The sequence below is a fragment of the Stegostoma tigrinum genome, chromosome 41 (assembly GCF_030684315.1).
Source record: "Stegostoma tigrinum isolate sSteTig4 chromosome 41, sSteTig4.hap1, whole genome shotgun sequence".
Classification (NCBI taxonomy): domain Eukaryota; kingdom Metazoa; phylum Chordata; class Chondrichthyes; order Orectolobiformes; family Stegostomatidae; genus Stegostoma; species Stegostoma tigrinum.
Genome location: NC_081394.1, coordinates 15886890 through 15910452, shown reverse-complemented (window position 1 = coordinate 15910452; position 23563 = coordinate 15886890). Strand labels below are relative to the sequence as shown.

At 47.2% G+C, this 23563-nt stretch overlaps 1 protein-coding gene across 4 annotated transcripts in view; it reads right to left on the bottom strand.

Moving 5' to 3' along the window:
* The window catches only part of grik5 (glutamate receptor, ionotropic, kainate 5), a 156173-nt gene that overhangs the window by 105816 nt on the left and 26794 nt on the right, over positions 1-23563 (bottom strand). For all 4 annotated transcript variants that reach the window (XM_059641314.1, XM_059641315.1, XM_059641316.1 and 1 more), the window contains exon 2: positions 6804-6937. In XM_059641314.1, the coding sequence (XP_059497297.1) occupies positions 6804-6885 (82 nt within the window). In that variant the 5' untranslated portion in view covers positions 6886-6937. The remainder of the gene's footprint in view (positions 1-6803; positions 6938-23563) is intronic.

Below are 23563 nucleotides of genomic sequence, written 5' to 3'. Positions count from 1 at the left end.
GCCCAGGTCTTGGAATTTGAAGAAAAGAAGAGAGTGAACACTCCCTTCATCTCCCTTCAATGTTCACTGTCTCTGAGCAAGGACTCGAACTTGGAATGACAATATCCAAATCTTGGCTTTGTAAAGACCGTGACTTTTTTTCCTGACATTTTTTGGTATGGTTAACATGGGCTGAAATCAGGAAATAACTGTTTTAGAAAGCAATAGTTTCTGGCTGGTTCCAGCATTAACCTGACCCTCACTGGAAGTGCAGTTACACAGCAGCTGGATCAACTGTAGTTTGCAGACGAGCTGGCACCAAGATGCGTTTATTATTAATTAGATGCTCAACCAGCATCAAGTGACAGATTGTTCTATGGGCTAGTACACAGTTATCAATGATAAAATCCTGCTGACAACTGTGGCTACCAGTAACTGAACACCTTGGAGCTATGAATAAGTGCATGAGGAGGATTCCGACAGGGGCTCTAAGGGTACCAACACCTTCTGCAAACTAGTGGGAAAATCTACGAGAAGGAAGATTGAGGAGCTGTCTTCTGACCTCCACAAGAGCCATCTCAGCAATAACAGACTTTCCCAAATTTCCACCATCCTTAACACTCATTCGTTTCCCCTGTTTGTGCACTCGTGTGTGTGTCTATGTGTGTGTGTGTGTGCATGTGTTTGTGTGTGTTGTGTGTGTGAGACTCTGTGTCTGTGTGTATATGTGTTTGCGTGTGCGTATCTCTATCTTTGTGTGCATGTGCATGTCTGTGTGTGTGTGTATGTGTGTGTGTGTCTATGTGTATGTGTGTGTTTGTGTGTATGACTGTGTGTGTATGACTCTGTGTGTCTGTGTGTGTGTATGACTGTGTGTGTGTGTGTATGACTGTGTGTGTGTTTGTGTGTGTGTGTGTGTGTATGACTGTGTGTGTGTGTGTGTGTGTGTGTGTGTGTGTGTGTGTGTGTGTGTGTGTGTGTTTAAGGGGAGTTTATAAAGGTTTAAAGTTATAACTAGTAGGGGTATATGCCGAAAGGTCATTACTGTTTCCCTGTCTTATTCCTTTGTAATAAAGTGTGATTCTTGTTAAACAAGGGTACAGGAACCTGGTCCATGCCATCAGATACATCAGGAATGTTGTGCACTTTTTAAAATCTTTAATGTTTGTGATGTGTCCAGCAACAGTGGGTCTTTATTTCCAGCGTGTTACCCAAGTGAGGTGCGACAGGTCTTCAATCTAACCAAGGAGAGCTCAGGCCTGCTACAGCCCAGAGGCTGCTGAGGTAAATGAGAAAACGGCTGGAAAATGTTACAATGGAGGTTACCTCCGAGTACAATGGGCCCTCGCTCAGATGGGCCAATGGGCCAAGCATTGGCAGATGGAGTTGAATTTAGACAAATGTGAGGTGCTGCATTTTGGAAAGACCTGGGGAGTGTTGCTGAACAAAGAGACCTTGGGGAGCAGGTACATAGTTCCTTGAAAGTGGAGTTGCAGGTAGACAGGGCGGCAAGGAAAGTATTCGGTATGCTTGCTTTTATTGGTCGGTGCATTGAGTACAGGAGTTGGGAGGGTCATGTTGCGGCTGTACGGGACATTGGTCAGGGCCACTTCTGGAATACTGTGTGCAATTCTGGTCTCCCTGCTACAGGAAGGATGTTGTAAAACTTGAAAGGATTCAGAAAAGATTTACAGAATGTTGCCATGGTCGGAGGGTTTGAGCTACAGGGAGAGGCTGAATAGGCTGGGGCTATTTTCCCTGGAACATCAGGGGCTGAGGGGTGGCCTTATAGAGGTTTATAAAATCATGAGGGACATGAATCGGTTAAATTCACAGGTCTTTTCCCCAGAGCAACTTTTTTACACAGAGGGTGGTGCGTGTATGGAATGAGCTGCCAGAGGAAGTGGGTGGAGGCTGGTACAATTACAACATTTAAAAGGCATCTGGATGGGTACATGGCTAGGAAGGGTTTAGAGGGATATGGGCCAAATGCTGGCAGATAGTACTCGATTAATTTAGGATATCTGGTTGTCATGGATAAGTTGGACCGAAGGGTCTGTTTCCATGCTGTACTGCTCTATGGCTATATAAGGGATAGCTAGCATTTATAACTGACATCAAATGATCCTCTAAGACACCAAAACTGTGGTCAGTGAATGGAGTTAAGGATAATATTAAATCAAAGGAAGTGACTTATTATGTCCAAATAAACAGTAAACTTGATGATTGGAAGGACACTTGAATACAGCAGAAAGAGAAAGTGAAATTGAGTTGCATAGTGAGTGAACAGAAAAAGAAAACTTCAAATAGAATAGAATCCCTACAGTGTAGAAACAGGCCCTTCGGCCCAACAAATCCACACCGAACCTCAGAGCATCCCACCCAGACCCATCCCCCTATAACTCACCCAATCTACACCTCCCAGAACACTACGGGCAATTTAGCATGGCCAATCCACCTAACCTACACATCTTTGGACATCAAATGTTTGCTTTACAATGCAAACTGGACTAAATTATTAAAAATAAACAGAGAAGCATACATGGAATAGATATAGGGAATGAACAATTGGCAGGGATACACTTAAGGTACACAATCTGAAATCTCACAGGGCACCAAAAGAAAAACAAGGAGCCGAGCATCTTGAGAAAATGAGGATTGTAAAATAACTAAATAACTCAGAATGGAGAAATCCCTTCGATCTAACAACTTGACAGGCTTTTAAGAGAAAAAGCTATGTAGTTGGATCTGATTTTGGGGAATCCCTTAGATTGTAAATTGTTCCTGGAACATTGGGAGGAAGAAACTGCAACCCCATTATTTTAGCAAGGTTCATCTGGAGAAATATTGCTTAGTAAATGTTGCATTATCAAATGCCACTGCATTTCATTAGATGGTGCATAACAGGATGAGTGTGAAGTGGTATACTCATCATAGAATCTTTACAGTGCAAATAGAGACCACTTGGCCCATCACATCCGCACTGACCCTCTAAAGAGCATCCTACTCTAGCCCCAGGACTCCACATCTGTCAGAGTTAACCCACTTAGCCTGGACACTATGGGGCAATTCAGCATGGCCAATCCACCCTAACCTGCACACCTCTGGACCGTGGGTGGTAACAAGAGCACACGGAGGAAACCCACACAGACACGGGGAGAATGTGCAAACTCCACACAGACAGTCACAAAGGAGAATCAAACCCGGGTCCCTGGCACTGTGAGGCAGCAGTGCTAACCTCTGATCCACCCCAGGACTTCGCAGGGAAAGTAAGGCAAGGGAATATATGATGAGCAGTAGGACCATGGAAAGCACCGAGGATCAGATACTCTTAAAGTGTTAGGAGAAGTGGATAAGGTAGTGAAGAAGGCATTAAAGGATATTTGCCTTTATTAGCTGAGGCAGAGAATTTAGGAACAGGGACGTGATGCTGGGAACTGCATAAAACGTCAATGAGACCACACAGCGAGAATATTGTGTGCGGTTCTGGAATGCACATTATAGGAGGGACAGGATAGCACTGGGAGACGGTGCAGATGGAGATTTGTCGTTTCAAGAACGGTAACAAACCAGTATTCAGCACTCCATGTGTCCTCACAATAAACTGTTTAATCTTAATCTTTGAATCTTAGTGTAAATAATAGCTGTTACACTACTCAGCCTCTTAATTTGTATGTGATCCTGCTTGTTGTTTGTCTTTCTACAAGAATGCCCAGGTTTCACATTGTATTCCATCTGCCACATCTTTGCCCACTCTTCTGGCCTGTCCATGTCCTTTTGCAACTTCCCCACTTCCACAATGATACCTGTCCCTCCACCTAACTTTGTACCATCTGAAAATATATCAAAAATGCTCTCAGTTCCTTTGTCCAGATTGTTAAAGATCATGACCTGAACTTAGACCCTGCAAAATTCCACTGGTCACCAGCTGTCATCCCTAAAAGGACTCCTTTATCCCTACTCTCTGCCTCCTGCCAGTCAGCCAATCCTCTCTCCATGCCAGTAGCTTGCCCCTAACGCCATGGACTCACCTTACTTAGCACCTTCCTGTGCAGCACCTTGGAAATCCAAATAGATCACATCCACTGGCTGTCTTTTGTCTAACTTGCTCATTACCTCCTCAAAGAATTCTCACAGATTTTTCAGGCATGGCCTCCCTTTGAAACAAATCTGTGCTTCCTCAGCCTTATCATAAAACACACTTCTTATTACTCCACAAGCTAATCCTTAATATCCAACGCTAAAATTTGCCAACAATTGAGGTCAGGCTAACTGGCCATAATTCCCCATCTTCTGCCTCCCTCCCTTCTTAAACAGGGGTATGACATTGGCCATTTCCAGTCCTCTGGGACCCTCCCTAATTCCAGTGATTCCTGAAAGATCACCACCAATCCCTCTACAATCTCCTCAGCTATCTCCTTCAGAATGGCGATGTGTAGCCGAGAACAGTACAGTACCAGAACAGGCCGACCATGTTGCCATTCTATATTAATATCATCTGCCTGCACATGGCCCATGACCCGCCTATTCCTTGCCTAGCCATATGTCTGACTAAATGCCTCTAAACCATTGCTGTCGTATCAGATTCTAACACCTCCCCATGGCAACACGCTCCAGGTACCTACCAACCTCTGTGTAAAAAACCTTTCCTCACACATCTCCCTTAAACTTTCCCCCATTCACCTTAACCCTATGCTCCCTAGTATTTGCCATGTCCACCCTGGGAAAAAAAAGCCTCCGAATATCCAACTTCTTCAACCTCGACCTGTGAGCCTGACGTCAGTGGTAGGGAAGCTGGAGAAGATACTGAAGGATAGGATCTATTCCCATTTGGAAGAAAATGGGCTTATCAGTGACAGGCAACATGGTTTTGTGCAGGGAAGGTCATGCCTTACCAACTTAATAGGATTCTTTGAGGGCACAATAAAGTTGATTCATGAGGGAAAGGCTGTCCATGTCATATACATGGACTTCAGTAAGGTGTTTGGTAAGGTTCCCCATGGCAGGCTGATGGAGCAAGTGAAGTCACATGGGGTCCAGGGTGTGCTAGTAGTAGTAGAAGGGAGTTTCTCAAATTGGAGACCTGTAACAAGTGGTGTTCCACAGGGATCTGTGCTGGGACCACTGTTGTTTGTGATATATGTAAATGATCTGGAGGAAGGTGTAGATGGTCTGATCAGCAAGTTTGCTGATGACACTAAGATTGGTGGAGTAGCTGATAGTGAAGGGGACTGTCAGAGATTACAGCAGAATATAGGTAGACTGGAGAGTTGGGCAGATAAATGGGAAATGGAGTTCAATCAGGGCAAATGCGAAGTGATGCATTTTGGAAGATCAAATTCAAAGGTGAACTATACAATAAATGGAAAAGTCCTGGTGAAAATTGATGTTCAGGGAGATCTGGGTGTTCAGGTCAATTGTTCCATGAAGTTGGCAACGCAGGTCAATAGGGTGGTCAAGAAGGCAGATGGCATGCTTTCCTTCATCGGACGGGGTATTGAGTACAAGAGTTGGCAGATCATGTTACAGTGGTATAAGACTTTGGTTCGGCCACATTTGGACTACTGTGTACAGTTCTGGTCGCCACATTACCAAAAGGATGTGGATGCTTTGGAGAGGGTGCTGAGGAGGTTCACCAGGATGTTGCCTGGTATGGAGGGCGCTAGCTATGAAGAAAAGATGAGTAGATTAGGATTATTTTCATTAGAAAGATGGAGATTGAGGGGTGACCTGACTGAGGGCTACAAAATCATGAGGGGTATAGACAAGGTGATGAGGATGTTAGGGGGTGAGGGGGATGATGTGAATGATGTGGATAGTAGGTGGGTGAGGGGGACGATGTGAGTGATGGGGATGGTAGGGGAGTGAGGGGGACAATGTGAGTAATGGGGACAGTAGGGGGTGAGGGGGATGATGTGAGTGATGCGGGTAGTAGGGGGTGAAGGGAGTCGATATGAGTGACGGGGTGGTAGGGCGTGAAGGGGATGAGGTGAGTAATGGGTATAGTAGGGGGTAAGGGGGACAATGTGAGTGATGGGGATGGTGGGGGGGTGAGGGTGATGATGTGAGTGATGGGGATGGTGGGGGGGTGAGGGTGATGATGTGAGTGATGGAAATGGTAGGGGATGAGGGGGACGATGTGAGTGAGGGGGGTGGTAGGGGGTGAGGGGCATGATGTGAGCGATGGAGATGGTGGGGGGGTGAGGGGGATGATGTGAGTGATGGGGATGGTAGGGGGTGAGGGGTTGATGTGAGTGATGGGGTAGTAGGGGGTGAGGGGGACGATGTGAGTGAGGGGGGTGGTAGGGGGTGAGGGGCATGATGTGAGCGATGGAGATGGTGGGGGGGTGAGGGGGATGGTGTGAGTGATGGGTATAGTAGGGGGTAAGGGGGACAATGTGAGTGATGGGGATGGTGGGGGGGTGAGGGTGATGATGTGAGTGATGGAAATGGTAGGGGATGAGGGGGACGATGTGAGTGATGGGGTTGGTAGGGGGTGAGGGGTTGATGTGAGTGATGGGGTAGTAGGGGGTGAGGGGGACGATGTGAGTGAGGGGGGTGGTAGGGGGTGAGGGGCATGATGTGAGCGATGGAGATGGTGGGGGGGTGAGGGGGATGATGTGAGTGATGGGGATGGTAGGGGGTGAGGGGGACGATGTGAGTGATGGGGTAGTAGGGGGTGAGGGGGACGATGTGAGTGATGTGGATGGTAAGGGGGGTTGGGGGACGATGTGAGTGATGTGGATGGTAAGGGGAGTTAGGGGAACGGTGCGAGTGATGGCAATGGTAAGGGGGGTGTGGAATACGGAGGTACTCTGACAGACCCATGCGCAGTGTTGATAACAGCTGGTCACTCAGCTCGGTGAACATCACTAACAGAAGCAGCAGGGCTGACACAAGCTGCATCTTCCTGGCCTCCTCATGGAAATTCTTCGGCTCGTAGGCCCGACGTGCCCACCTGCAACATGGAAAACAGCTATGAGTGTCAACCCTTCATCCCCAATACCCTCCTACCCTCATCCCCAATCCCCTCCTCCCCTCACCCCTAACCTCTAATCCCCACCTACCCTCACCCAATCCCAATCCCCACTTTCCCGCAATCCCACACACCAGTGTCAGAATCCCTACTGTGTGGAAACAGGTCATTCAGCCCTCTGACTTCACACTGCCCCTGGGAGGAGCATCTCACTCAGACCCACTTTATTCATTCATGGGATGAGGGTATTGCAGGTTGGGCAGCATTTATTACCCATCCTTAATTGCCCAGAGGGCAGTTAAGAGTCAACACATTGCTGTGGGTCTGGAGTCACGTGTAGGCCAGAACAGGTAAGGATGGCAGTTTCCTTCCCTAAAGGATATTAGTGAACCAGATGAGTTTTTCCAACAATCGACAATGAATTCATAGTCATCATTAGATTCTCAATTCCAGATATTTTATCAAATTCAAATTCCACCATCAGCCGTGGCAGGATTCGAACACGGGTCACCAGAACATTAGTTGGCTCTCTGGGTTAACAGTGCAGAGATGATACCACTAGGCCATCACCTTCCCTGAGTAACATTGGTAATTAGGCCTAGGAGTATTGGTAACAAACAATAAGTTTGGGGACTAATGAGCTAGGCCGAACAGCCTGGAGGCACAGTTTCAAAACCCACCACGGCAACCATGGGCAACTAAACATAGTTAATAAATAGGTAATAAAACATTAGATTTGCTCCTGAGACAGTGTAACCACAGCGTCCCCACCAGGTTCACTGTGATTTTTTGTGGGGGGTACGGGTGCATCTCAGCAATGTGACTCGGTGCTTAGCACTGCAGCCTCACAGCACCAGGGACTCGGGTTCAATTCCAGCTTTGGATGACTTTCTGTGTGGAGTTTGCACATTCCCCCCGTGTCTGCGTGGGTTCCCTCCGGGTGCTCCGGTTTCCTCCCACAGTTCAAAGATGTGCAGGCTAGGTGGGTCATTAGCCATGGGAAGTGCAGGGACAGGGTGGGTCTGGGTTGGGTGCTCCTCGAAGGATCAGTGTGGACTGAATGGCCTGCTTCCACACTATTGGGATTCTACGATCTACCATCATTACGAGGTCTGGGCCAGGACTAGACTCCAGACCCATGTGGCTGACTCGTAACTCTCCTCTGAAACGACCGAGCTAGCTGCTCAGTTCCAGAGGTAATGAGGTTGACAAATAGAGCTGGCCACATCCAATGGAAGGATGAAGACAGATATATTGTCACCGTCAGCTCTCCACCCTCCCCTCTGCTCTTCTCAAAATTTCACCCTTTACTCCTTGTTTGTCCTCCCCAAATTTATCAGCTCGTGTTTCTCTGGATAAGGTCAGTTAGTCCCCATCCTGATTAATTTGCCAACATTTTCCAGCTGTCTCTGCAGCTTCCTTCCAAACCAATAACAATCGCAGCCAGTTGTTGTTTGCAATCCACTCGTCACCTTCATTTAAACAATGAGACAAGCACCACAGTGTCTCCAAACACAAGGCAACGCTAACACCGCCCAGTGTGCCAATCGGCCCATCTGAAGCCCAACTGCCCATTTCCCTGATCTTTCCAGTTTGTTTGATCAGTTCCTCTTGTGGACCATCCAATAGCAAGGGGTCACTATTCTAGAATAGGAGCCCCTTGTTTAACACGGAGAAAAGGAGGAATCTCCTCTTTCCTGGGTCATCAGTCATTGAAAACCTTCGCCATCTCCCCCGACCTTACCACTCCACCCTTCCCGTCCACCCTGATAATGCCCCCAACCAATGCAGTAGTGACAAGGTAACAGAATATATTCAAGGCAGGTTTGAACAGATTTTTGGTCACTGATAGGGGGTCAAAGATTGTAAGAAGTGATTGGATAGAAGCTTGGGCCTGAGACTACTATCAGCAGAGCCTTAACTGGACTCAATGCCAGAGCAATCTCAAGTCGTTCAATAGACCTTTCCAGTTCGTAGACTCATACGGCACATAAACAGGTCCTTCAGCCCAACCAGTCTGTGTTGAACATAATCCCAAACAAAACTAGTCCCACCTGGTCCTGGCCCATATCCCTCCAAACCTTTCCTATTCATGTTCTTACCCAAATGTCTCTCATGCATTGCAATTGTACCCACACACATTCCTCACATGAGCCACTCCTTGTGCAAAAAAATTGCCCCCATGTCTTTGGTAAACCCTCCTCTCATCTTAAAAATATGCCCCCAATCTTGAAGTCCCCCAACCAAGGGGAAAGACACATGCCATTCACCTTATCTATAACCCTCATGATTTTACAAATCTCTACAAGGTCACCCTTCAACCTCCTACAATCCAGTGAAAAAGTCCCAGCCTATCCAGCTTTCTCTTTATAACTCAAACCCTCCATTCCTGGCAACATCCTGGTAAATTCCCAGTTTAATAATATCCTTCCTATAACTGGGTGACCAGAACGGGACACAGTGCTCCAAAAGAGGCCTGACTAATATCGTGTACAACCTCAACACAATGCCCCCAACTCCTATACTCTGGACAAGTCTGAGCAATGAGGGAAATGTGCCAAATGCCCTCTTAACCCCCCTATCTACCTGTGACACAAACTTCAAAGAATTATGTCGCTGAATCTCTAGGTCCGTCTGTTCTACAACACTACCCAAGGCCTTACTTTTAATTGCATAAGTCCTACCCTAGTCTGTTTAAGCAAAATGAATACCTTTAACTTATCCAAATTAAACTCCATCTGCCACTCCTCAGCCCATTGACCCAATTGATAAGAACTCTTTATAATCTTAAATACCCTTCTTCACTGTCCCACTAGACCACCAGCCTTGATGTCATCTGCAAACTTACTAACCATGCCTTCTGTAGTCTCATCTAAATCATGCCACATCTTATGATCTTACTTTCTGAGGCTGTAAATGAGGAGCAGATCAAAATATGCAGAGATCCATCTATAGTGAAGCAAAAATCCATCTGTGAGGCACCTTTAATAAAATTGTCAATTTAGTCATGCACAGGCTTAAACATTGCAGTCGTGTCTGCTTCTACCACCTCCCCGAGCAGTGCATGAAAACCCTTCCTCGCACATCTCCTTAAGACTGCGACCAGTCTGCCCAAGTCTCTCATAATTTTATATTCTTCTATCTGGTTGCTCCTTTCAGCCACCGACACTCAAGCAAAAACGATCCAAGCCTGTGCAGCCTCCTTATAGCTAACACACTGCAATCCAGACAGCATCCTGGTAAACCTGTTCTGCACCCTCTCCAAATCCCCTATAACCTTCCTATAGTGTGGTGACCAGAACAGTACGCAATACTCCAAAAGTGGCTGAACTCAAGTCTTATCCAGCTGCAACAGAACTAGCCAACATTTTTATACACAGTGCCTCGATTGATGAAAACAAGTGTGCCATGTACTTTACCACCTTATCCATATGCGTTGCCACTTTTAGGGAGCTATGGACGTGCTCCCCAAAACCCCTCTGTATCATTGCTCCTAAGGGTCCTGCCACTTAGTGTATATTTTCTTCTTGCATTTGACCTCCCAAAATGCATCACCTCACACTGGTCTGGATTGAACTCCATCTGTCATTTCTCCACCCAACTTTCCTAACGCTGCTGCATTTTGTTGCATCCTTTGACAACCTGCTTCACAACCCACAACTCCCCAAATTTTCAAGCCATCAGCAAATTTACTAATCAGATACCAACGTTTTCATCCAAATAATTTATTAGTATAATGGGATCCCAGCACTAGTCCTTGTGGAACACCACTGATCACCACTTCTCTGACCAAGCCAACTTTGTACCCAAGTTGACAAATCACCATGGATTCTATGTGACTTAATCTTCTGGATCAGGCTAAAAAAGTATATGCACTGGGATCAATGTACACAGGGAATACACTGGGATCAGAGGAAACTAGGAATATTCCAAAAGTGGCCCAACTAAAGTTTTATCCAGTTGCAACATGTCTTGTCAACTCTTTACTCAATGCCCTGACTGATGATCATGAAATACTAAATGGCATCAGTGGAGGCAGTAAAAACATTGGGATACCCTGAAATACTAGATTCACTGGGATCAGCAGAGAGAGTAAACACACTGGGTTCAAGGAGATAGTAAATAAAATCAGAAATTGCTGGAGAAACTCAGTAAGTCTGGTAGCAACCATTGAGAGAAAGTAAAGTTAATGTTTCAGGCTCAGTGAACCTTCTTCAGAACTATCTGTAGCTAGGAAAAGGTTGATATGTATGTTAGAAGTGTTGGAGGGGATGCAGGGTGAAGGAGTAAATGCTGGGTAGTCATGGGAGCTCAGAAGATAGAAAATCAGGTGGGCAGACAAAGAAATGGGTGAAGATTTAATTTAACAATGACTTCAACACTCAACCTTTCAACTTCAAAAAACATTGTCAAAATTTTATCCAAACACTTTTGGTCTGGAGTTATGACTAAACTCTTGACTTGAGGTAACCCATTTTTCTATCTCTGCGCTCTTTGAGCTGCACTGCATTACGCATCCAGCTTCATCCAATCCTTCTGAACTGTCCCAAACAAAGAGCTTTTTTCTTCCACCCCCGCCCCAAACTATGGGAGTTCCACCTAAGCTTAAACAATGAAAAATCAAGAATTTTCTGATTGAAATCTGAGTGCACAATTGTTTACTTTGCTGGTGGTAAACTCCTCAAGTAAACAAACTTTCCTGGAGGTTATTGGTCTATCAAGTTATTTTAAAATAAATCACTATGGCTATAGAAAAATTAACAAGTTATGGGGGGCCCTGGGTACTCAGACAAAGGGGCTCTAGTATATACAGATAAGGTGGTTAAGAAAGCATTTGGCATGCTTGCCTTCATCGCTCAGATCTCTGAGTATGGCAATTGGGATGTTACGTTGAGGCTGTACACGATGTTGGTGAGGCCTCTTCTGGAGCACTGTGTCCGGTTCTGGTCTCGCTAAGCTGGAGAGAGTTCCAAAGAGATTTACCAGGATATTGCCAGGAATGGAGGGATTGAGTTAGAAGGAGAGTCTGGATAGGCTAGGAATTTTTACACTACAGCGTAGGAGGCTGAGGGGTGACATAGAAGTTTATAAAATCATGAGGGGTATAATTAAGGCGAACAGCAGCTGGATGGGGAATTTCAAGATTGGGGGCATATTTTTAAGGTGAGAGGAGAAAGCAAAACAGACATAAGGACTATATTTCTACACAGTGAGTGGTTCATGTGTTTGGAATGAACTTCCAGGGTAAGTGCTGGGTGTAATTACAATGTTTGAAAGACATTTGGATAAGTACGTGAGTAGGAAAGGTTTAGAGGATATGGGCTAGGAGCAGGCGGGTGGGACTGGTTTATGTTGGAATTGTGGTCAGCACAGACTGGTTGGGCTGAAGGGTCTGTTCCTGTGTTGTGTGACCCCCCACTATGACTCTACCAATCATTTCAAGGTCACACCTTCCAAATAAGCACAGATGTTTAACTCCTGTGACGTTCCAAATTAATGCTACTTTCTCCAAAATCTGACAGTAGTTGAGTTCTCACAAATCAGATCATACAAATGTAGTAATGTAAATATTCAAAGTTACCAAAAGCCTGCAGCTGTAGCTATATATTTTCACATTAACCGCAAGTGTGTTAACTGGAAAGCCTGAACTGGAGATATTAGATTTAGGATTAAATTTATTCAGTATATATTGTAACTTGTACCTAGGCGCACAGTGAAAAATGGATCACATCGCCACATTCTGGTGCCATCTTGGATTACAAAATAAATCACTTATTGAATTGTATAAATGGTAAAGTATTGAATAAACTAATATTAAACTGATGTGACTAAAACTTCAAAAGTTCCCTCTGCTTAGACTTCACACTCCCTTGTTCCTCCACTCGCTGCTAGCCGACATTGTTCTAACAGAACTGGCAGTGTGCCCCTTCCCTGCTGCCATCATTTCTGCGTCAGCTGCCTCACAGCTACAATTGGGTCCCCGCACCACCCCTGATGCTGGGCATTGATTGACAGGCCCTAGCTCGGCTTCTGATGGTACCACCCGAGTTGAAGCGGGCCCAGAAATACAGTGGGGGGTGGGAGAGATGCGACCTCCCACAGCAGGAGCCTATCCACCCCCCCCACACACCCTCACCTCCCCGTACTGAAAACCAGCACAATTTCACCTGAGTGCAACAGACATCAGGTCACCTCGCAAACACAAACTAGCATTAGCGCCAAGCAGATTGTACTCAAAAGGAATCAGCTACCAGCAGAATGCTAGTGTTCTTTGTATCATTGAGCCCACTTCACACACACTCACGCACACGCGCACACTCACACACACACACACTCACACACGCGCACAAGCGCACACACACACACACAGTCTCGCTCTCTCTCTCTCTCACACACAGACACACACACACACACACACACACACACAGACACAGACACACACACACACACATACACACACACACACACACACACACACACACACAGACACGCTGTTCAGAAATTTCATTGTCTTCAGACAACCAAACAACATATTCCACTACAGCCCAGGTCATTGTAAAGTCTGCTAAGATTGGACTTCAGGGATGGAAAGGCTAAAGTCCCTCTAATGCCGTGATCCTCAGCCAAGGAGCTTGGAAGTTGCTACTCTCTCTGCCTTAATCTTTTCCTTCTTTCTATGTTTTTATTGTTGAATGTTTTCATTTATTATGATCCGTAACCTTCTTTTAACATTATCAGTGGAAGTCATCTTCTCCTGCTCCAGGCCCAATGACAAGGTGGTTTCCAAAGGCCTGGAATAGGTCTGGCAGGGCAGTCTCCCAGCTTGGTGGTCTTGACTGGCATGGAGGTCACATCCCATCATGGACATCTCATCTTTGCTTCGGAGCTGGCTTCCAGGTCTTCCAACAGCCCAGCATGGAGGCCTAGTTCTAGCATGGAGATCATGTCCTGCTGTGGAGGCCTAGTCCTGGTGTGGAGCCCTAGTCCCAGAATGGAGACCGAATCCCGGTGCAGAGACCTAGTCCCGGTGTGGAGGCCTAGTCCTGGAATGGAGACCTAATCCCAGTGCAGAGACCTGGTCCCGGTGTGGAGGCCTTATCCTGGTGTGGAGACCTAGTCCCAGTGCAGAGACCTAGTCCCGGTGTGGAGGTCTAGTCCCGGAATGGAGACCTAATCCCGGTGCGGAGATCTAGTCCCGGTGTGGAGGCCTTATCCTGGTGTGGAGACCTAGTCCCGGTGCAGAGACCTAGTCCCGGTGTGGAGGCCTAGTCCCAGTGTGGAGCCTAGCCCTGTGTGGAGGCCTAGTCCCAGAATGGAGCCCTAGTCCCGGAATGGAGCCCTAGTCCCAGAATGGAGACCTAGTCCCCCTGTGGAGGCCTAGTCCCGGAATGGAGACCTCGTCCGGTTGTGGAGGCCCTGTCCTGCTGTGGAGGCCTAGTCCCTGTGTGGAGGCCTAGTCCCTGTGTGGAGGCCTTACCCTGGTGTGGAGGCCTTACCCTGGTGTGGAAGCCTTGCCCTGGTGTGGAAGCCTTGACCTGGTGTGGAGGCCTTGTCTTAGCCCGTGAGGAAGTCTCAGCCCTGCGTGGTGGTTTCAGCCTGGTTTTCCACAATATCCCAAACCCAGGAGCTGTAAATTGAACTGTGGTGAGCTTTTCCTCTTTTCTTTCTTTTTATGACTCCTGCCATTAATTCAGGCGCTATGGTATGGCTACTTATAACATTTTCATGATAATTTCTTTTTGTTAAAATAAACATGACAGTAACTTGCTGTTCTGGTCTCCAAACCTTTTAAACATATTTATGAATTTAAGAGCAACACTGGATCTACTTTCAGAAAATATACCCATTTTAATTTTAGTGCTATATAATTTTAAAAACTAAGCACATATAATTATTCATTTTGTCTTCTTTTCAGCAAATCACAATGTGATAACTGTAACTGCACATTATCTGCCATTGTCTTGAGGTTTGGATTGTAAAATGAGATTGCAGTCCATTAAATGGCAGCGAATTGATGCAATATTTTGGACCTGATTATCTTCATTTTGCAGAACACTGTCTCCTAAGAATTTTGTAGAGGCAAGGTAAGTTTTATTTAAAGCATAACCCAGCTAGGACAGCACAATATCTCAGTGGTTAGCCTTGCTGCCTCACAGCACCAGGGACCCGGGTTCAATTCCACCCTCGGGCAACTGTCTGTGTTGAGTTTGCACATTCTCTCTGTGTTTATGTGGGTTTCCTCCCACAGTCCAAACATGTGGAGTTACTGGGATAAGGTCAGCGGTTGGGTTTGGGTGGGATGTACCTCATTGGAGGGTTGGTATAGACTCGAAGGGACAAATGGCCTGCTTCCATGCTGCAGGGTTGTTGAGTGGCACCACACCCACTCCCTCCCCTACCATCACACAGTAACAGCAGCGTGTACATCTGCATGATGCACTGCAGAAATTCACCAAAGATTCAGCAGCACAGTGGCTCAGTGGTTAGCACTGCAGCCTCACAGCACCAGAGACCCAGGTTCGATTCCAGCCTCGGGCTGTCTGTGTGGAGTTTGCACATTCTCCCCGTGTCTGTGTGGGTTTCCTTCGGGTGCTCCGGTTTCCTCCCACAGTCCAAAGATGTGCAGGCCAGGTGGATCGGCCATGCTAAATTGCCCGTAGTGTTCAAGGGTGTGTGGGTTATAGGGGGATGGGGCTGGGTGGGATTCTTCAAGGGGCGGTGTGGACTTGTTGGGCCGAAGGGCCTGTTTCCACACTGTACGGAATCTAATCCTCAGGCATCACCTTCCAAACCAATTCCAGCTACAAGGACAAGGGCAGCAGATACATAGCGACCCCTCCGAGCCACAAAACGTTTCAATTTGGAAGCATACCACTATTTCATCAGTGTCACTGAGACAAAATCCTGGAATTCCCTCCCTAACAACAATGCGTATCTACCTACAGCAGTTCAAGAAGGCAGCTCACCACCACCTTCGCAAGGGGGCAACTAGGGATGGGCAATAAACGCTGGCCCCAGCCAGAGGTGCCCGTCTCCGACAAGGGTATAAAAAAATTGCTTTTGGGGTTTGTGATGTCAGCTCACTTTGATCATGAGGGGCATGGATAGAGTGAATAGCCAAGGTCCATTCCCCAGGGGTGGGAGAGTTCAAAGCTTTAGGGGGCATATTTTTAAGGTGAAAGATCTAACAAGGACATGAGGGGCAACTTTTACAGACTGAAAGTGTGTTGAACAAACGGCCAGAGGAAGCGGTGGATGCAGTTACAGTTACAATATTTAAAAGATTTAAATGGGCAGGTGAATAGGAAAGGTTTGGGGGGATATGAGCCAGGAGCAGGCAGATAGGACCCGCTCAGTTTGAGATTATGGTCAGCATGCACTATTTGGACAGAAGGGCCTGCTTTCATGCTGTATGACCCTATGACTCTAACTTGCCGTGCATTTTTCTCTGGTCACAAGGTTTCAGGAAGTAGATGTCACCTGATCATTAATATGCTCACAGCAAAAGGAACACACGCGAATGGGCAGGGCAACAGTCAGACAATGTGTGATCAACCAGTCAATTACAATCTAAGTGTTGGAGACAACAGATTTAATGCATTCACCAGTTGGTCAGCCCTGAGCACAGCCAAGTTTCAGGCGAAAGAAACTGGAGCTGCAGGCCATTCAACCCATTCCCTACTGGCACAGCTGATCTTCAAGTTCAACTCCACTCTCCTACCTGCCTCCCCTAATTTTGTCAAAAATTATGGCCTTAGATGTTTTTATAGGTTGAAAATCTACACCTCCTTGGGTCAGGTAATTCCAAAAAATCCTTTGAGTGAAGTAATTTTGCCTCATCTCAATTTTTAATTGTTTTAGATTCCCAGACTGGAATCAGTATAATAAGCATTGGGCTACTAACTTCACAGCCTAAATGTTTTACACAGACCAAATGGCCAAAGTATGGAGGGAGGGCGATGGCCGAGTAGTATAACTGCTGGACTGTTGATCCAGAGACCCAGATAATATTCTGAGGAACCGGGTTCAAATCCCGCCACGGCAGATGGTGGAATTTGAATTTAATAAATATCTGGAATTGAGAATCTAATGATGACCGTGAACCCATTGTCAATTATCAGGAAAAAAAACCCATCTCGTTCACTAATGCCCTTTAGGGAAGGACACTGCCACCCTTCTCTGGTCTGGCCTACATTTGGCTCCAGACCCACAGCAATGTGGTTGACTCTTAACTGCCTTCTGGGCAAATAGGGATGGCAACAAATGCTGCCTGGTCAGCGACGCACGCATCCCTTGAATGAATAAAGATAAAGAATATCCAAAAGACCAACACGTTATTGATATTGGGATGGGGTTGGCAGGGTAGGGCTCCTGTGTTAAAACCAGTCTGCTCCTACTGCTTTTCATTTTCTTTTACTTTTATCTCTTTTTTTAAAATTTCTTAATTACTTACCTTGTCCTGAACTTGGTTGGCATCAGTGACAGTGAGAGGGTGGAGCACAGACTTACAGTGGGCCCAGGGCTTGGAACTTGACTGGACCCAGGGCAGAGGAGACTGGGCCCAGCGTGGAGGAGAGCAGGCCCAGCGTGGAGGAGAACAGGCCCAGCACGGAGGAGAATAGGCCCAGAGCGGAGGAGAATAGGCCCAGCGCAGAGGAGAATAGGCCCAGCGTGGAGGAGAATAGGCCCAGCGTGGAGGAGAGCAGGCCCAGCACGGAGGAGAATAGGCCCAGCACGGAGGAGAGTAGGCCCAGAGTTGACCTCAATCGAGCTGCTGATTACTTGTTCAGAGCAAGCACAGGGCCTGGAATCGGCGGCTCCCAGTAGCGGTGACGTCGGTGAGGCAGGACCAGCAGCAAAAGATGGCGCCTGAGGAACACCAACTTCATTGTTTGTCAGGTCCGGCCCTTGCAGCAGCTAAGTGATGGTGGAATGGCACCATGGCAACATTGACCAGGTGGGCCCAGCGGTGAGAGATACCATTGACTTTGGTTAGTTGGCCCCAACAGGTGGTGGTGAGGTGATGGTGAAGGAAAATCAGCAGGAAAATGGCACCTGAGGATCAGAAACACCGATGTTGATAGATGTCGGTGAAGTGGTGGCAGAGGGACAGCAATATGGTGATGGAGCTGGCTCAGGAACGAAGGATTCTCTACAAGCTAAACTTTCTTGGTTTTCCATTATTCTCAAAAGATTCAAAATGGCACAGCATCATTGTGACACATAGAAGCTTTTCGTTACATTTTATTATGGTCTTAATGTAAAATACATATGACAATAAAATAAAAAATAAAGTTGTTTTCCCAATCCAATGATTAAAGACGGTAAAGGAAATTTTTTTTTCTGATTAAGGGGGCAACCGTACCCTTCTTTGAAAAAATAATCTTAGCTTTTTTATCCTTTATTCGTTCATGGGATGCGGGAGCCGCTGGCTCGGCAGCATTTATTGCCCTGAGGGCAGCTAAGAGTCAACCACATTGTAGTGTGTCTGGAGTCACATGTAGACCCAGACCGGGTAAGGCTGGTGGTTTCCTTCCCTAAAGGGCATGAGTGAACGAGGTGGGTTTTTCTAACACTTGGCAAAGGATTCACAGTCATTATTAGATTCTAGATTCCAGATATTTTACTGAATACAAATTCCACCATCTGCCATGGCAGGATTCAAACCCTGGTCCCCAGATCATTATCCGGGTCTTTGAATTAACAGTCCAGTGATAAAACCACGAGGCCTTCGGCTCCCCTTACTGCTCAGGCTCGAACATTACTGAGGTAAATACTGAGTGGGTTCACAAGTGCCCACTGGCAGTGGGCTTCCCTGGAACAAGTTTGAGACAGAGGTTTTGGTCAGGGAACACAGACATTGTCATTGCATTGTCACTGTTATCACAACCGAACTCCATTGTAAACCACGAGATACCACATCAGCAGCTATCAATTCCCCATGGTAAATCTTTGCAGGTAGACTTATCTGCCTGACTGTCTCTCTCGGGGTTCCATCTCCATCTATCACTTAATCTGTCGGAGCTCCAACACCTTCTCCAACACATGCACCCAGCTACAATCTGTTCTGAGGAAGGGTCACTGGACCCAACAGGTTAACTCTGATTTCTCTCCAACAGTTTACACAGAATGGCCGAGCTTTTTAAAGCAATTTCTGATTTCCTGCATCAGATTTCCAACATCCAGAATTCTCTATTTTGTTGAGTCAGCAAATGAATTGGCATCAGTGGGAACACGGTGATTACACCGGGATCAGTGGGGACATGGTGATTACACCGGGATCAGTGGGGACGCAGTAATTACACCGGGATCTGTGTGGCCACGGTGATTACACCGGGATCTTTCGGGACACGGTGAATACACGGGGATCAGTGGGGACACTGCAAATATACGGGATCAGTGGGGACACAGTGAATATACCGGGAACAGTGGCAACAAGGTGAACACACCGGGATCAGTGGGAACACAGTGAATATACCAGGATCAGTGGGGACACTGTGAATCCACCGGGATCAGTGGGGACACCGTGAATGCACCGGGATCAGTGGGAACACAGTAATTACACCGGGATCAGTGGGAACACAGTGAATGCACCAGGATCAGTAGGGACACGGTGAATCCACCGGGATCAGTGGGAACACAGTGAATGCACCGGGATCAGTGCGGACACGGTGATTACACCGGTATCAGTGGGGGCAGGGTGATTACACCGGGATCAGTGGGAACACCGTCAATACACCGGGATCAGTTGGGACACGGTGAATACACCGGGATCAGTGTGGACATGGTGAATACACCGGGTTCAGCAGGAATACGGTGAATATGCCGGGATCAGTGGGAACATGGTGAATACACCGGATTCAGTGGGGACACACTAATTACACCAGGATCCGTGGGGACACGGTGAATACACTGGAATTAGTGGGGACACGGTGATCACACCGGGATCAGTGGGGACACGGTGAATACGTCAGGATCAGTGGGAACACCATCAATACACCGGGATCAGTGGGGACACAGTGAATACACCGGTATCAGTGGGGACACAGTGAATACACCGGGATCAGTGGGAAGACAGTGAATGCACCGGGATCAGTGGGGACACGGTGAATACACCAGGATCAGTGGGAACACAGTGAACACACCGGGATCAGTGTGGACATGGTGTTTACACTGGGATCAGTGGGAACACTGTCAATACACTGGGATCAGTGGGGACACTGTGAATACACCAGGATCAGTGTGGACATGGTGTTTACACCGGGATCAGTGGGAACACAGTGAATGCACCAGGATCAGTGGGGATACGGTGATTACACCGGGATCAGTGGGAACACGGTGATTACACCGGGATCAGTGGGGACACGGTGATTACACCGGGATCAGTGGGGACACGGTGATTACACCGGGATCAGTGGGAACACAGTGAACACACCGGGATCAGTGGGGACACGGTGATTACACCGGGATCAGTGGGGACACGGTGATTACACCGGGATCAGTGTGGACACGGTGATTACACCGGGATCAGTGGGAACACAGTGAATACACCGGGATCAGTGGGGACACGGTGATTACACTGGGATCAGTGGGGACACGGTGATTACACCGGGATCAGTGGGAACACAGTGAACACACCGGGATCAGTGTGGACATGGTGTTTACACCGGGATCAGTGGGAACACTGTCAATACACCGGGATCAGTGGGAACACAGTGAATGCACCAGGATCAGTGGGGACACGGTGATTACACCGGGATCAGTGGGGACATGGTGAATACACCAGGATCAGTGGGAACACGGTGATTACACCGGGATCAGTGGGGACACGGTGATTACACCGGGATCAGTGGGGACACGGTGATTACACCGGGATCAGTGGGGACACCGTGAATGCACCGGGATCAGTGGGGACGCGGTGAATACATCGGGATCAGTGGGGATGCAGTGTGAATGAGGATAAACAGTGATTTTTCACTGGGATCATGGCAGTCATTAAACTCATATCTTTGGACAATAACAATAATCGACTGGGATCATTAAAAATGATTTTACTGGGTCTACTGGTTCTTGTTTGCAGTGGGTTCCTTGAAGATTGATTACACTGTGAACAGCAATGGGCGACTAAATAATCAGAGATTGCTTGTGCCGGGATTGTTGGAAATGATCGCAGTGTTATCACTGGAGAGTGATTATTGGAGAGATCATCTGGACAAAGAGTCTGCAAGTTTCTCGTGAATACTGTGGTCCCATTTCCGATCAGAGTCATGTGTGTACAAGATGGTAATCACATGATGACCATAGTTGTCAAATTGGGTCTAAGTTATTAAATCATGATATGCAAAACGGAAATGATCAAACATGGCATCAAACAACAATACACTTTCAATAGTCATTAATACAGCACAGTTCCGTCCATTGCAGAATACTGTGGCAAGTTAACATCAACTCTTCAAAGCAACACCTCTCCCTACTGCTGTCTGAGTTCTTTACCAACATCTAACCTGTAATATATTTCAATCTGTTACTGAGACTGGAGGGTTTGAGTCATAAGGAGAGGCTGGATAGTCTGAGACTTTCTTCCCTGTAACGCAGGAGGCTGAAGGGTGACCTTACAGAGGTTTCTAAAATCATGAGAAGCATAGATAAGGCCCAAAATTTGTGCAGGTTAGGGTGGAAAGGCCATGCCAAATTGCCCATATTTTTCAGAGATGTGCATGTTAGTTAGGGTAGCTGTGGGATATGCAGGGTTACGGGGAGCAATGGGCGTAAATCTGGGTGTGTTGCTTTTCAGATGGTAGGTGTGGACTCGATGGGCTGAATGACCCAGTCCCACACTGTAGGGATCCTATGATTCTATGAAGGTGAATAGCCAAGGTCTTTTCTCCAGGGTTTGCGGGGTGGGGGCCTGAAACTAGAGGGGCGGAGATTTAAGGTGAAAAGGGAGAGATTTAAAAGGGAGCTATGAGGCCACTTTTTCATGCAGAGGGTGATGTGTGTATGGAATGAACTGCCAGAGGAAGTGGTGGGGGCCGGTACAGTTACAGCATTTAAAAGGCATCTGGACAGGCACATGGCTGGGAAGGGTATAGATGGATATGGTTCAAACACAGGCAAATAGGGGACTAGTGCAGTTTAGGAAGCCTGGTCATCATGGATGAGTTGGGCTGAAGGGCCTCTTTCCATGCTATATAACTCTATTTAACACGGCCTTCTGATAAGCAGCAGAACTATTCCCCATTGAGGCTCACAGCAGAGCCCACTGTGAAGATATCCGTTTGGACCAGCAGTTTCTCTCTGTAACTATGCTGCTCTCGTAATGATGGCTTCCCTTTGAAATTAACTGACCTGGGTAATGTGTGGTACTCCATCACATCCACCAAACACTTCGATTCATGATGAACGCTCAAGCACAGCTTTAACAGATGAGGGGGCCCTTCCCAGAACCAATTACGAAACAATATTTCATAGCAAGCCAAATGAGGAGACACAAAAGATCCACAGTGGACCCCATATCCCTCGCCCTGTACTCATCCCCGGAACATCTGAGCCTGCACATTTTTTGGCCTTATCTATGCATCTCATGATTTTAGAAACCTCTGTAAGGCTTATGTCAGGCTCCTAAGCATCGACTACAGCTCCGCCTTCAACACCATAATCCTGACCAGGCTGATCTCAAAACTCCACCACCTAGGTCTCGGCTCTGCCCTCCGTAACTGAATCCTCAGCTTCCTCGCCCGCAGCACAATCAGTGAAGATACACAACAGCACCTCGCCCGCAATAATCCTCAACACTGGAGCCCCACAGAGATGTGTACTCAGCCCCCTACTGTACACCCTATACATCCACAACTGTGTCGGCAAATTTTGTACAAACGCCGTCTACAAGTTTGCTGACGACATCACTGTGGTAGGAAGGATATCAAACAACGATGAGTCAGAATACAGAAGGGAGATAGAGGGCTTGATATCATGTGCATTGATAACTATCTCTCTCGCAGTGTCGGCAAAAAAGGAGAAGGACACGTGCCCCCCCCCCCACCATCTCGGTCAATGCAGCGGAGGTGGAGAGGGTGGAGAGCGTCTAGCTCGTTCGGAGTGATGATAACCAACAACCTGTCCTGGGCGTCCCACGTAGATGGAACAGTCAAGGAGGTAGAACAAGGCCTCTTCTTCCTCAGGGAGCTCAGGAAATGTGCCATGTCCACAAGGTCCCTCACCAACTTCTACAGATGCACCATTGAAAGCAAACTGTCCGGGTGCAGAACGGCCTGGTACGGCAACTGCTCTGCCCAGGGCCGTGAGAAACTACAGAAGGTGGTGTACACAGCCCAGACCGTCACGGAAACCAGCCTCCCATCCATGGACTCCATTTACACGGCACGTTGCTGGGGAAAGGCTGCCAACATCATCAAAGACCCACCACACCCTGGGAATGATCTCCTACAACCCCCTCTGTCAGGCAGAAGATACAGAAGCCTGAACACTCGCACCAACAGGTTCAGGAGCAGCTTCTTCTTATTAGACTGATGAGTGGATTCTCTAACATAAAGTAACGCAGATCTAGCTTCGTGCACCTCCTGTGCAATGTAATCTGTATACCCTGCT